Source organism: Rattus norvegicus, chromosome 15, assembly GCF_036323735.1.
Source record: "Rattus norvegicus strain BN/NHsdMcwi chromosome 15, GRCr8, whole genome shotgun sequence".
Lineage (NCBI taxonomy): Eukaryota > Metazoa > Chordata > Mammalia > Rodentia > Muridae > Rattus > Rattus norvegicus.
This window is the reverse complement of record NC_086033.1, coordinates 34,732,279-34,748,023: the sequence shown is the minus strand read 5'-3', so window position 1 is coordinate 34,748,023 and position 15,745 is coordinate 34,732,279. Positions and strand designations below refer to the sequence as shown.

The 15,745-nt window shown below is 42.6% G+C and overlaps 2 protein-coding genes across 10 annotated transcripts in view; one reads left to right on the top strand and one right to left on the bottom strand.

The window, feature by feature from the left end:
* Positions 1-5,186, top strand: part of Cenpj (centromere protein J) — a 63,183-nt gene extending 57,997 nt beyond the window's left edge. For 5 of the 8 annotated variants that reach the window (XM_039093312.2, XM_039093309.2, XM_039093311.2 and 2 more), the window contains 4 exons: positions 608-748; positions 823-907; positions 988-1,108; positions 4,837-5,182. In XM_039093312.2, the coding sequence (XP_038949240.1) occupies positions 608-748; positions 823-907; positions 988-1,108; positions 4,837-5,029 (540 nt within the window). In that variant the 3' untranslated portion in view covers positions 5,030-5,182. The other 3 variants (NM_001395117.1, XM_063274261.1, XR_010057815.1) reach the window with 3 other exon arrangements.
* A 1,179-nt stretch (positions 5,187-6,365) lies between these two features.
* The window catches only part of Rnf17 (ring finger protein 17), a 138,211-nt gene continuing 128,831 nt past the window's right edge, over positions 6,366-15,745 (bottom strand). For both annotated transcript variants that reach the window (XM_039093305.2, NM_001191685.1), the window contains exons 32-37: positions 14,517-14,633; positions 12,466-12,634; positions 10,296-10,431; positions 8,855-9,044; positions 6,955-7,054; positions 6,366-6,588 (exon numbers count right to left, since the gene is read on the bottom strand). In XM_039093305.2, the coding sequence (XP_038949233.1) occupies positions 6,956-7,054; positions 8,855-9,044; positions 10,296-10,431; positions 12,466-12,634; positions 14,517-14,633 (711 nt within the window). In that variant the 3' untranslated portion in view covers positions 6,366-6,588; position 6,955. The remainder of the gene's footprint in view (positions 6,589-6,954; positions 7,055-8,854; positions 9,045-10,295; positions 10,432-12,465; positions 12,635-14,516; positions 14,634-15,745) is intronic.

Sequence of the window (15,745 nt, the reverse complement as noted above, 5' to 3'; positions counted from 1 at the left end):
ACTTTCCTGTAACTGTCAGCACAGGCTTACAGCCATCACCACAAACACAGGACCTTGATGCTGTGCTGCCTGAGGATGGCTGGGATGAAGGGAATAAAGATTCTCCTGCTTCATTTACCAGTAGGGAGAGTATTATGCACATGGCCCATCCATGGCTGTGTGTTGAAGGCTGTGGATGGTGCTTACCTTATGGACTGTGGGGCTTGAACATTTAGTGACAAACAAAAGGAGGAATATTGTCCCTTGGTTTTGCATTACACAAAGCTACAAGGCCTCCTGCATTTTCTCTTCTGTGGTCTTCAAAATACTGCTCTGGAGCCCGGTCTGTTACCAGCTGGCATAACTTTGTCCTTGGCCTTACAGCTATTTGTGTAGGCACATGGGGAAGTCCCAGCATAACTTCCAGGAGTTGGTGCTCCTTCCAACATGTGGGTCCTAAGAACTCAGGTTCTCAGGCTTGACAGCAAGTGCCTTTAACCTGCAAGCTATCTCTGTGGTCCATTTCCTTGGGAAAAGTGGGTGTGCTGACCAAAAGGAGGAGAGAAAAAGGGACATAAATACTTGTTTGGGGAGGGTAACTAAGGATTTTACCATTGTATCTTTTCAGGTAGAAAAAGTTTATAAAAATGGATGCCGGGTTGTTCTGTTTCCCAATGGAACTCGGAAAGAAGTGAGTGCGGACGGGAAGAGCATCACGGTTACATTCTTCAATGGTGACGTCAAACAGGTCATGCCAGATGAGAGAGTGGTATGTATGCGCAGGGCGATGCTTCTAGCTGCGTCATCTCCGGAGAGGGGCAGATTGACTAAATGTCTTTGCAGGTCTACTACTATGCTGCTGCCCAGACCACACATACCACGTACCCAGAAGGGCTTGAAGTCTTACATTTCTCAAGCGGGCAAATAGGTACAAACTTACTTTGCTTCCACTTTAAACTCTAACCTTCCTTTAAGAAAATATATTGATAACAATCATTTTTAAAACAGAAAAGCATTTCCCAGATGGAAGAAAAGAAATCACATTTCCTGACCAGACCATTAAGACTTTATTTGCTGATGGTCAAGAAGAGAGCATCTTTCCAGATGGCACAATTGTCCGAGTACAACGGTATGGCACCTCTTAAGTCTGTTTCTATATTTCCAATTTTCATGGGTCAATTTTAAAATAAATCTGAAACATTTGGGACTGGGCATCTATCAGTAGAGAAGAGCGCTTGCTGTGCAGAGTGAAGATCTGAATTGGAATTAGCATCCTATAAAAGACATGGGTGCATGTCCCTGTGACCCCAGTGCTGGGAATGGGGTAGGGAAAGTCAGGTGGCTCCAGGAAGCCCAGCCTGATCCGAAAGGTTCCAGTTGAGTGAGAGACCCTGTCCTAAGGGAATAGAGTCGAGTCCCTCTTTGGCTTTGCATTCAAGGGAGCGTGCAGCCTCCCAAATATAAAGCAAAATGCATCAGTGACAAGAAGTGAGCACAGACACTTTGCACTGACAAGTTTAGAAGCAATGTGAGCTAATGGGACTTAGAGAAACTGCACAGAACTCAGGGGGGGAAGTTGTTTAGAAATTTAGTGAATTCTGAATTCAGGAGATGCAGAAGGCAGGCTGCCCTCAAGTGTGCAGTTGACAGAACCCCTGAACCATGCTTAGACTTTCCCATCTTGCTTGTATTTTCAATTTCTCAAGCTCTCTGTTGTGTTACACGTTTAATCTCTTGGCATATTTGATACAAACTTTCAAAATCAATAAGCTCTTTATCCTTCTGAATATTACATTTCTGAAGGTTAGTTTTATGTGGTCCCTGGAGGCCCAATCTACAATTAAAAGTATTGTTTTTTGTTTGTTTTTAAAAAGATTTATTATATATGAGAATACTGTAGCTGTCTCCAGACACACCAGAAGAGGGCGTCAGACGGTTGTGAGCCACCTTGTGGTTGCTGGGATTTGAACTCAAGGCCTCTGGAAGAGCAGCCGGTGCTCTTAACCGCTGAGCCCTCTCTCCAGCCCTTTTGTTTGTTTTATAGAGCAGAGTTTCTTGTACCTTAGGCTGGCCTTCACCTCCCATGTGTGTACAGATGATGCAGAGCCTTTTATCCCACCATTTTAATTACAGCCTGGCGAAGCTGTGCCACATCTAATTTTGAGCTTTTCCTTTGTCATCTTAGGATGTGACAACTGAATACCCCCTTTTATGAGAATAGGTAACACGGATCAGCATCAAGTTGATGGTAAAACTCGCCAAGGAAGTAGAACGAATCCAGGTGGTACATGGACTTCTTACAGTCATTGTAGTGTTTTCCCTTAGTGTAGAATAGTTTAACTACACATTTAAGATTTTGTTTACTCTTACTTTTCAGGTTTTGTGTAGTAAAGAGAGAAATAAGAACACTATGTACTGGGGGTTGGGGATTTAGCTCAGTGGTAGAGCGCTTGCCTAGGAAGCGCGAGGCCCTGGGTTCGGTCCCCAGCTCCGGGGGAAAAAGAAAAGAAAACTATGTACTAATGCATCTAGCTTCAACATATAGCCATTCTTATTTTCATAGGCAAATACCAAGTATTTGGTCAGGATTATTTTTTCCTTAAGAGCTGTGGTTCTTATATTGTAGTGTGCCATTGAAATCACCTGGATTGTTCAGTTGCAGCTATGATGGGGCACGGAATCCCCTGAGGAAGCATCAGCTTTTGGAATGGCTTTTGTGTCTCACACACATATGTGGCACAAGACTGTTCTGCTGGTAACACCTGCCCATCTATGTCCTGAATTGCTGACTCCCAGTCTGTAACTCCAGACTATTGGTCATGGAAATTCATTGTGAGTGTCCCATAGATATGCCCAGCAATCCACTTGGTGTTAACTGTTCTAAGTACTCAGGCAGTCTTCATTTAGTGAAAAAAAAAAAAAAAAAAAAAACTATCTCAACTTTCCCCCCAAGGAAACTGAGTAGCTAAATTTAAACATGATGACCACCTTTGAGCTGGGCATGGTGATATATGCAAGCTTTTTTTTTTTTTTCATTAATTTATTTACTTTACATCCCAATATCAGGCCCCCTTCTCAGGAGGACCCCCCACCCGGGTATTCTCCCTCCCCTCAAGACTAGGTACATCCTCTCCCACTGAAGCCAGACAAGACGGCTCAGTTATGACAGCAGGATCCACAGGCGGGCCACAGATTAAGGGACAGCCCAAGCTCCAGTTGTCGGGGCACCCGCATGAAGACCAAGCTGCACTTCATAGAATTGCTACATAGAATACACAAGGAACTGAGGAGGCAGGCTGACCACTGGGAGTTTGAGGACAGCATACTTTACATAATGAGTTGTAGGCCAGTTAGGGCTACATAAAGAGACTCTGTTGCAAAAAAATAAAAATAATTTCAGAGGCTGAACACATCTAAAATTAAAACTAAACACTTTATAATTTACTTTATATTAATTTACTTTTTTATATATTTATATATTTTATAAAGATATAATCTATATAAATTATTAGTAGAAACGTTTCATGGTCACATGTAAAGGCTGATTTGGTAGTGGGAACTGAACTGAAATACTGCAAACAGAACTTGCAATTGTATTGGACCAAGTAGTGTGTTTAGGGGAAGAAGCAATTGCCAAAATCAAAGGCTACTTTTATCCAGCTTTCCTGGTATACGTTTCTTTTCTTTTTATTCTCCCATAGTATTGAGGATTGAATCAAGGCCTCATGCACACTAGGCAAGTACTTTTCCATTGAGCTCCCTCCAGCTCTATTTTAAATTTCAGGGGAGGTGAGGCAAGGTTTTGTGTTGAGGCTGGTATTGAACATCTAGTCCTCCTCCTTCAAACTCCTGAGGGCTGGTATTACAGCTGTGTACCTACCACTGTGCCCAGCTCCTGTTGAGGTCAGGGGTTAGGTTTGGTCTTCTCCTGGATGTTTTGAGTTAGGAGCTTTTTGCATTTTCTTTGACTATTGTGTTAATGCTTTTTATGATATCTTCTGCCTCTGAGATTCTCTCTTCAGTTCATGATGCTTACATCTATGATTGCATCTATGACTCCTGATCTCCAGGGTTGTCTCCCTTTGTGATTTCTTGTTTTTGTTTCCATTTTTAGATCCTGGATGGTTTTGTTCAATTCCTTCATCTGTTTGGCTGTGTTTTCCTGTGATTCTTTAAAGGATTCTACTTTTTTACCTGTGTTCTCCCATATTTCTTTAAGGGAGTTATTTATGTCCTTTTTGTTTTTCTGGAGCTGAGGACCGAACCCAGGGCCTTGCTCTTGCTAGGCAAGTGCTCTACCACTGAGCTAAATCCCTAACCTCTATTTATGTCCTTCTTAAAGTCCTCTTATCATCATTATGATTTGATTTTTAAATCCAAATCTTGCTTCTGTGGCATGGTGGGAGAGCTGGGTTCTGATGAAGAAGACTTGTGCTTGCCTGTCGACATCTGGTTATCTCTGATGTTAGTTAGTCTTGCTGTCTCTGTCTGGAGCTTGTCCTTCCTGTGAGGGCCAGTGATCTTAGGAGTGAGAGCACTCCTAGGAGACCAGCCCTCCCTAGGCAGGATTTGGGTCTGTAGAGCTGTGGGCCTTAGCTCTGCGTGTAGATGGAGACCGGAAGGATCCTGTCCCAGCTGCTCTTAAGTTCCGGTGCGCTCCTGGCAGTTCCCTCTTTGAACAGAAGTGGGGTCTCATCTGTGGGCTTAGGAGTTGAGAATGCTCCTGGGAGACCAGTTCTCTGCGGGCAGGCTTTGGGTCCGTAGGGTTGTGGGACAGCCTTAGCTCTGGGTGCAGATGGAGACCATAAGGATATATACAGTTTTTAAAGAAATTATATTCTGGTTTAAATTTTACAGTGATGGCAACAAAATCATAGAGTTTAATAATGGCCAAAGAGAGCTCCACACTGCCCAGTTCAAGAGACGAGAATACCCCGATGGGACTGTTAAGACTGTCTATGCAAATGGTCATCAGGAGACAAAGTACACCTCTGGCCGAGTCAGAGTGAAGGACAAAGATGGTAATGTGCTAATGGACACAGAAATGTGAAAGGTCTTTGTGGGATTAATCATGAAGTAACACTAAATGGTTTTCTGTTCAGAGGATGTACATTTCTTATGTGTTCAGTTGTTTAATTTATATAACGTGTGTCTAAATAAAAAGATTATGTTTGAATTTTAAAATTAAATTAAAGTTTTGCCATATAGTCTCTGTTTTACATTATTTGAAACACAAAAGCTGCTTATCTAGTGTATGTATCTTTCTATAGTTAGGAAAACATTACTTTGTTGCAAACTATATAATATATATATATATATATATATATATATATATATATATATATATATATATATATATATATATATATATATATATCTTTGCCTTTTGGAGACCAGTCTCCACTGTGTGTGCTGGAACTCACTCTGTAGGTCAGGCTGGCCTTGAGACAGAGAGAGCCACCTGCCTCTCTTTCCCCAGAACTGGTATTAAAGACATGCACCACCACACATGGCTTGTAGAGGTTTTCAAAATAAGAAAAGCCAAAAATAAAAGAAGTATACCAAATACTTGTTCCATGGGATGTGAACTAAGAAGTGAAAGCCAAAACAGTACTGCAGCCAAATCTGAGATGAAAACTGCTGTCCGTACAAAGGCTCAGGACTTGTACAAGAATGGAGACAAGCACCGACGGGCCAGACCATGTACTAACAAATCTTAGGCGAAAACAGTTACAACCAGGATGCTACATAACTTGTCAAAAACAGCAGGAAGTAGCTGGTGTGTGCCAACCACAGCCCCCTGTTATTACCAGAGGTGGTAGGCAGCACAAACAAGCCATGCTCAAAGAAAGGGAAAGTTGCCCATTGTACCTTTATGACTAGAACAACAGGTCTTGACAGTTACTCATTAAAAAATAGCCATTCTGCGTGATTTAAGAAAGAAATGTGAAAAGCAAAAGCTACATTACTTTAGGCTGCAGAAGAAGACATGAGGCATACACTTTAAAGGAAATGGTGGTGTGAACTGCCATTTCACAGAAACTACACATTTCAGGAATGTGTAGCTACTTTTTCAAAAGTAACTGCCCCCTGACCCAGCAAATCTCTCTACTGTGCACATATAAGTAAACCTCTCACACAATTAAGAAACAACAAAAAGCGCCCAGTAACTGACAACAGACCATGCACTCAGATGGGCAGTGAGGACCATGAGAATGCTACCTAGGTTTCCCATTACTCAGCAAAACCACACAGACTTACGAAGTCATTACAGACACCATCCCAATTATACTCACCTCTGAGTGAGGTGCTCATGAGTGAGACATTTCGGGACCTTAGACAATTCTGCTATTCCTTAAGCAGAAGCTTAATAACATGAACTAAAATTTCTATATGGCTAATTTTTATTTTGAAATTACAATAAAAATAAAAACAAAACAAAAATGTTTCAAAGAAAACATTAACTTTTCACACAATTCCTTAACAATTTACCAAGTAAGACTAAAGGAGGAAAAAAAAGACAGCACTGCAGAACAAGATAAAATCAAACCTGAAATGGTACAAATCTAACAAAACTTTTTCTGGACAGCTGCAGGAGCTCTTGTACACCTGAAAGACAGAAAGTATTCCTTTAGAGTTGGCTTCAACGCTGTCCTCCGTTCTGGCTGACTAGGAATTTAGCTAGCTAGGGCCCCAGTGGTTCTGTATGCCTGCCATTTGGTACTGAGCCTAAATTATTTGTGGTACAAGTCGTCCTGTTCTGCTTGCCCCACACCAACTTCTACATTGATAATGGTATTCAAGAGGTAGAAAGGCCTCAGGCAACAAAATATGGAAGAGAGTTCTTATAGAATGTCACCTTTGAGAAATAATATGAGATGCATTTATAAGCAATTAAGCACTAATCTCTGTGGTCACAGCAGTCCTGTGCAGACACACGTGCTGACTGAACAGGAGACTAACAAGTACACTTACATCATTCATCTTTATCTGCAAGCCCCATTTCTACCAAGGACATGTGAACTGGGTATTGTTCATCTTCATATAATGTCACTATCTGTTCTGGTGCCTGAGCCTAAAATTGAAAGATAGTTATCAGAAAAACAATGTACACACCTGTAATGTTGTGGTAACACACCTATAATCCTAACACTCAGGAGGCAGAAGCAGGAAGTTCACACAACAACAAAAACCAACACCAACAAACAAAACACAGTACTGTCTTTGGTGCCCTTTCCCTCCCCGCTCTGGCTGCTCTCCTAGGGAGGAAGGCACAAGACTCATTCATACTCTATTTTCAGAGGGCAAACCTAATGGTTTCCTGCTAAATCCTATTCCTTCCATTCTCCTCTGCCTAGATAGTCAATAGTCTTACTATTTTAGAATGTAAAGGTTTCTTTACATTCTATACACCATATACTTTATCTACTATGTAGAGGCTAAAATTGGGCTGTTATTCATAGAAGTAAAGAAATGCATATTTGTAATAAATATTTGACCTGTCTGTATTTTTTCACTTATTTAGAAACACCTTTCATGAACTATGTATATGCTAGTGCACAGATAACAGGACTGTCCAAAAGCATTTTCTAGTAATGGCCTTGTCTTGTGAGTTCATTCCTGTGGAAGGCAGTATACAGGATTCTTTTTTTTTTTTTTCGGAGCTGGGGATCGAACCCAGGGCCTTGCGCTTGCTAGGCAAGCGCTCTACCACTGAGCTAAATCCCCAACCCCAGTATACAGGATTCTTTGTCCTAGCACCTGACAACACAAAGGAGGGAGGCAGGCAGGCCTGAATACCAGTTGCAAGGACCAAGGTTAACTCACAGACACCTTCTATATCATCATCCCAGCCCAGGGCCATGTCAAGGAGGAAGTTTATCAATTCTGGGTTTTATAATATTGAGCTAGAACCCAGAAACAAATTTGTGTGTGTGTGTGTGTGTGTGTGTGTGTGTGTGTGTGTGTGTGTAAGGATAAAAAAAATGTTCAGTTCTAGAATACCATGCAAAACTAGGTTCCTGCTTGCCTGTGGGACACTATTGTACAACATAAGTTAAAAAGAGATTACTTTTCCATCTGGAGTTTTTTCTAAAATATTTTAAACTTATCTAATGTGTATGAGTTCTTTGCTATCATGTATCTAAGATCACCAAGTGTTTATAGTACCAGCAAGCTCAGAAGAGGGCATCTAATCCCAGAACTGGGAGACTGTTGTGAGCCACCAGGAACCAGACTTGGGTCCCTCTACCTCTAATCCCTGAGCCATATCTCCAGTTCCCACCTGCAGCTTGGAAACAGGTCTAGCCACCTTACAATGCAAGCCTCTCCAGTGTAGCTCCCCTAGTTTTCAGGGTGCAGCTTGTGTGTCACTTTCTGGGCCCTGCTTACTTAGTGAGTCACTTGAGTACCTACTAACACGTTTCTTAAGCAGCTTTCCAGGTCTCTTCAGATGAAAACAGTCATTTTTATATCTCCCCCGCCCACAGTTACCTATACCTCTAGTGTACTTTGAGTCTACCTCAGATCAGTCAATGGTATGTATGCTTGTTTTCATTACCTTCAAAGTGTTTGGATTATATAAGCATATTTATTACTTTATATTACTCAATATGTATCACTTTAGTTTGTTAAAACTAGTTTTTTCTTTGGTAGGTGTGACAGGGCCCAGGGTGATGACTAACTTGTGGTAGTTAGTAGAATTCCATCCCAAGCCCCAAATAAAAACATTTTAACTTGTCTTCAGACTTCTAGAGTCCACATAGCTTTATATGCTTTAACTATTATTTTTTAAGTAGAAGCAAAACACTTTATGAAGTTAATAGGGCTTATGGAAATAGCTTTAAAATGGTTTGGCTAATTAAGACATAGTTACCACAGAGGAAGCATAAAGTTGTTTCCCTTGGAGACAGTCTATCATAGTCCACAACGCCTCCATGCTCCACCTGGGACAGTAGGGTATTCTTGTTTTTCCTGAGTCACTCAAGGGAGGTTTAAACCCTGCCAAGAGCACCTTTATGGCTTGGGCTGGGTACTGCATAAGCTGAATAGGAATCTGACGTAATCTGTTACAAGAGAGTGATAAAATGATCAGAATGCCATGATTTAAATCTCAGTGAAAGCTCTATTATATTACTCTCAGTAGAACACGGGAGGAAAGCTTCATGATACTGGATTTGGCAAAGATGACATAGCCAAAAAAACTCAGAAAAGCCAAAACCCCTTGGGCACTGTTAGTGATGTACAGTTGTGGGAGTTCCTTAGGTAGTAAAAACAGAATGTGGCCCAGCCAATCCAGCCAATCCCATCTCCTGTTTACACTCCAAACACTGGAAGCAGGGTCTCGAGGCGCCCATATGCTTGTGTTCACTACAGTCTTGCTCAGAGTAGGAAGAAGTAAACATCCCAGCGTCAGTCAGCACATGAAGAGTGTCTGAGGTTTGACAGACATGTACAGATAACTGCCTTAGGAAGTGACCTGTGGCATGTGCACATGGGTGAACCTTGAAGACTAGGCACAGAAAGGACAGAAAGTGGGCTAGGTGAGGGTGAAATGGATCATGGCTGATGGAAGACTTTCTGTGTAGATTGATTAAAAATGATTGGAAAATGTAAAGTTCAATAATACTGTGAATGTATTTAGAAGCCAATTAATCTAAATAAATACTGAGTATATCTACATACTAAGATGGTGAACCTTATGCATATCTTATCAAGATTATAAACCCATGCTAAAAATTCCTAATTTGGGGGCTCAAGATCAAGAGGTTAGTGGTTAAGAGCATATACTGCGCTCTTACAGAAGACCCAACTTTGAGATCCAGCATCCATGTTCGATGGCTCACAACTCCCTGTAAGTCTAGCCACATGGGGATTTGATATTTATAGCCTCTACATAATTAATAAAAACAAATGTATTTTAAATACTCAATCTGGGCTGTGAGACAGCTCAGCGGGTTGGTGGTTTGCTGCTAAGGAGCCTGAGATCTGGTTCAGTTCTAGAATCCCATGTGGTGGAAGGAGAAAAATAACTCCAGGAGATTTCATTTACTTTTTATTTTATGACATCATTGTACACATTCCTCTCTAGAACAGGGCATGGAAGAGAACACACATTAAGATTAAAGGGGTGCATTAGCTGAAATGGAAAGCAGATGCAGTTAGAGACCCTGTCTCCAAAAGCAAGGTGGGGAGGAATAGAAGACACCAGTATTGACCTTGGACCTCTGCATAGGCACACACCCACAAAGAAATATATACCACACACATAAATATGCCTTAAACAGCATCTTATCCCACTTTTTCTTTCCCTTTACCTGTTTATTGTCAACTTCTCTGTGGACCCATAATCAACAAACAATACCAGGACAGATAGAGGGTTAAATTCCTTAATGGAAACAATTTTTGCTCTATACCATAAACCATCAGCATATTCTGCAAGGCAAGGCATCTCTGGAAAGGCAGACAAAGGAGACAAGTGACAGAACTGTTACTGGTTGTCTTCCACAATTTTAACACAAAAAGTACAAAGAAATGTAGAACCACGTGGTCACTACACAGAGCTGACTATTGTGGTGGCTTCTCTTTTTCCTCCCTACATTTTATCCAGCTTTCTTATTAATGTCTAAGGTTGCTCTGAGGAAAGGCAGTTGCCCACCCTCAGAGTTCCTAGGTGCATTTCCACACAGGCGACATCACATTGCCAAGGGCTGGGGATGAAGCTCATAGGCAGAGCTCCTGCTCAGCACGAGCAGAGCCCTGGGTTAGATGCTCAGTACTAAGAATGAAAACAATCTTGGAGGCGTTGAAGTACCCAGACGTTACTTTGTGCCCGACTATGATTTCCCTGGAGGTATGAATGAGGAGGGATTTTTCTTTCTGGGCTGTCAGTGTGTACACACAAAGCCCATCTACTAAGTTTTCTCTTATACTCCTTTGGTAACTATGAGGCCTATGTGCACAGTGCCCTTCCAATTGCTGCTGATGCACCTGACGGGTACCTGCTCACAGTGCTTCTGTAAAATGCTGAGGAGGAGAGGGTGCTGCTCCATGCTGGGAAAGGTAAGAGAAGACCTCCAATAAGGGAGACCTGAGCAACAGACTTCAAATGTGCTAGACAGTCAGAGGGAAGAACACTCCAAGCAAAAGGATCTGTAAGCAGTAATCAGCCAAAAGCAGTTATGGCCTATTAGAGCTTATTAAACTAATTAGATCAGGCGAGAAGTTCGACTGACATATTTTTCATTTGTTTAAACATACTCTGATACACAAGAATAAAGATAGCTCTGTATAGGGCATGTGGACCACATTACCAAACACACTAAGAACTCGCCAAGGGTGAGTGAGCTCAGACTCGTATCTGTCTGTGTTCCAGACACTCCGCTAAGGACTCCAGGTGCTGAGTCATGTAGCCTGATGCTGAGTTCTCCACGCTATTATATCCAGACAGCCCTGAACCGTCAGCCAATGAGCCTCCCCTTCCTGGGTATCCCTTCCCACCAGAGGTATTTAATCCCTGCTTCACCCTGAATAAAGTGTACGCATTCACACCCACCATCAAATAAACAAGTATGAACAAGCAAGGGTCATCTCAGAAAGCTGCCTGGAGAAGGCTTTCAACTAAAGAGCCCAGCCTAATACTCTCCAGAAAGGCTTTCCCTCTTCTAGCCTCTCCGGTACTCTTGGCCTCCCTCTCAACCAGACCTGATTCCCCCAATCTGGGACTCACTTCCTCTTCCTGCCTGAGGGTGAGCTTAGACTTCATACCTGTTCCTGACTTCTCCTCTTAACCCCCTCTCTAGACGATACTCTGGTGATGCCTGGGTGCCCAGAAAGGAGACCAGGAACCACCATGGACCTGTTTTGGACTTTGCCCTGCTTCCTGGCAGTGTGCCAGTGGTGTCCAGGCACCCCTGGTAGAGGGAAAATGTAAGGTAGCCCTATGCCCCACACAAAATGTGTAGCTATGATTGCCTTCAGGGGCTGTCAACAGCAAGCGGGCACACTTTCCTCAGAAGAGAACCGCAGCAGTTCAGTAAAGAAGTGAAGAACGATTATGAAGGACACTAAGAATGTTAACTGATCTTGACAAATCATCGCAGCTCGAGCCTCTACTTCCAAAGCTGTCATTTTAGGTGATTTGTAGTTAAAGTCATTACCACTGGAGTCTGAAAGTCAACGGTCACAGTTTGAGCTAGTGGTAAAGCTTCAGACTTAAAAACAATGTCTTTATGTGACTGTACCCTCAATTTCCAACTCACCAGAGTCATGCAGAGTGGAACTGTCCCCATAGGAGTGGTAAGTTCCTTAACCCACTTGGGTCACCTTGCTAATCTAGAAAATGTGTGTCTTTAGAATTTGGAGCTCATACACGTGATGCTGAGGAGAGGAAACTCCAGTTAACGTTATACATAGCCCGTCGGCCTCCCTGTGGTGTTGATAGAGGCAAATCTCACCAAGCTCCCAGGCACTCAGAACACAGCATACCTGAGCTAAAATCCGTGAGGGGAGGAAAGGTCTCCACATTCTTGTTCAATCTCTGCAGTGCTTCCTCCAGGCTCTCAGACTCCGGCTCCCAGCTGACTCCACTGTCATCCGTGTCACCATGATTGTTAAGCTGAGTACAGCTTTCTACAGAGTCCAGGCAAATATACACCTACCCGGGAGAGGCAGGGGAGAAGGGAAACCAACCTTGCAGAGTCTGACATTTCTGGAATACACTTCCAGCCAGAGCCCAGTGACCCTGGTCTCCTGCTACATAGCCCTGTACAGTGCTCTGTGCGTCCTGCCATACTGATCTTGTACCAAGAGACCACATGGAAGTGACCGTGTGGCTGTGAAGACTGGCTGTAGAGATGGGAACCAGGAAGGCAGTCTTGTAGCAATCCCTAAAAGGGTCCTAGAGCCAGCATTGGGCCTTCTGGACATGTCACATGAGTATTTACTTATTCTGAGACAGGGTGTCATGCAGCTGACCTTGGCCTCAACTCCTAATCATTTGCATCCACCTCCTGCGTTCAAATTGCAGGTATGTCTCCCCATGCCTGCCAATGTGACCTTCAGAAGTGGGGTCTGTAGCCCCATCTGAACCTCGGCTGTAATATCATGTACTCTTGAGCTAGACTCAATCAAGCAACTCTCTGGTTTTTGACCCTAATGTGCACTTTTAAATTAAAAATTATTTTACACATATTATGGGGGAGGCACATAGGTATCAGAGCACATGTGTGGAGATCAGTTTTCTCCTTCCACCGTGTGGGTTCTGGGGATCGATCTCACACTATCAGGCTTGATACGGGATGCACTGAGCCATTTTTCTAGCTCCAGTATGTGGTGTTCTAAGCTGCTAAGTTTGGAGTAATTTGTCACATAGCAACAAATAATACAAAAATTATACAAACATTATACAACTAAGAGAGGTCATCTAAAGCATGTAAGTAGGCACCCCCCCCCACCCCGCTTGCCTGTTCCCTTGCAAAGGCAAGGGCTGCCAGTGCTTCCTGATGCTTTCCCCTCACCTTCTTGTCAGCCAGGGACATCAACTAAATTTTCTTTAGTGCATTTATTCAATCAATAGTTACTAATTGACTACCATATATCAGGTATTCCCTAGGTTATAAGGATATAATAAAGAAGAGACTAAATCCCCATTTTCATGGACTTATTACCCTCTAGAGAGGAAGGCAGCCAAACACCATGAATAGGACAATGTGGGAAACAGCTTAAGAAACTCAGAAAATCATGGAGTAGGGAAAAGCACTCGAGCTTGGTGCAGGGAGAGACACAGGAGTGAGATTCAATGTTTCACAGGGAAAAGATCAACTTAAAAATATAACTAATCTGGCAAGTAGGATATGCTCACTTGGGCTATACATTTGGGGCTGGACAAAAAGCTCAGTGGTTAAGGACACGGAGGGCTGCTCTTCCAGAGGACTCAGGTTTGAATCCAACACCCATGTGCTGGTTTACAACAATCTATAACCCCACTTACTGATGATCTGCAGCAAATTCTGACCTCTGAAGCAAAACACTCATAAATAAAAATAAATTTAAAGTAAACATTTTAAAATTAATCTCAGGCTGGAGAAATGCTCAGTGGCTTAGAGTAGCTGTTGCTTTTCCAGAGGACCTGAGTTTTATTCTCAGTACCCACAAAATGACTCAAAGCCATTTAACTCCAATTTCAGGAGACTTGATGGACCTCTTCTGATTTCCATGGGCATAAGGAATGCATGTGGTGCACACACATACATGCAGGCAGAAACTATGAATACATTTACATTTATAAAAACCTAAGCACTCCATATAAACATGTGGAAAAGTAATGGACGACAACTCTGGGAAATCAGCAGGGGCTTAAGAAACACCAGTGTCCTGAAGTACTACCAAGTGTCTGAAGACCTAACAGAATGGGGCTAAGTGGAGGCCACCTATCCCCACTGTCGAGCTAGAAAGATGGACAAGAGACAGTGTTTGAGACGGAGACACCTGCAGTGTCCCTGAGCCTTATTCCCAGCCGGCCTGGCCCTGGCGCGTACTTCATCAGGTGAGACGATATGCTTCACTTGCACCGCATAAAGCTCCTCTGGTGGAGGCAGAAGTGAAGACAGATATGGTGGTAAAATGGGAGCCTCCATTTCAGGCAAAAGCAAGTCCTAAAACACCACACAAAAAGTTTAATTTTAGAATACCAATCATGAAAATTAACATAAAACTTTATTATGGTGTCAACTTATTCAATTACCACGAACCAAGCTCTTCTATGTACCAAATACCAAAAAACAAAAACAAAAAAACCAAAACCAACCAACCAACCAACCAATGGTCACGAGCAGCAGGTGGGATGACTCCTGGTCTGTGGCAGGGGAGACATGGAGTGTGGTTGACAAGTGCTCAAAAGTGGCACTTATTAAGAGTACTGGGATGCTGAATGAAGTACAGACGGATGCTGAAGTACAGAGGGACAGTTCTCCCCCCACCCACCCACCCCCTACACACAGACACACACAGACACACACAGACACACACACAGACACACAGACACACAGACACACACACACACACACACACACACACACACACACACACACACACACACACACACACCTTTATTTGAGACAGTGCCTTACTATGTAGCCCAGGTTGGTCGGGAGTTCACAGAGATCAGCTTGTCTCTGCCTCCCAAATGCTCGAATTAAAGGTTTATATATCCATGTGGGGCAGGGGAGGGGGACTTATTCCACTGCATGTATTTGCTTTTGTAACAGGTAGTTACTGCATAAGAAAACTAAAATAACACATGAAATGCTCACAAGAGGTAAGTTAAAGTAAGACGGTTCTTAAGTTCTATAAAGTATAAGGGAAAAACAAACGCATTCAATTCTCAAGAGGCTCACGGGAATCAGCAGTAAAGCGAAGGAGTGTACAGTGTAGGTGCAGGGTATCTGCAAAGGCCAGCAGTATCTTTCTCCTTAGGAATGTAGTAACATAAAAAAGTCATCATAGTCAACCGTGTAGGTTACTTTGTTACTGTTTAATATTTCCAAGTGGGGGTAAAATATCTAAACACAGGAAAGTTTTATATAAAGTGGCACCCATTTTGTAATTTTACTTTTTACAAATTAAGAACCACTTCACATTTTATAAACATAGAAATGAAACTGTGCCAAGAAGGCTTAACTCCTCCTCGGGGTATAGTTCAATGGCAGTTTGCCTAGCATTTGTGAGGCACCAGGACCTGATCACCACACCTTAAAAACCAAGTGAC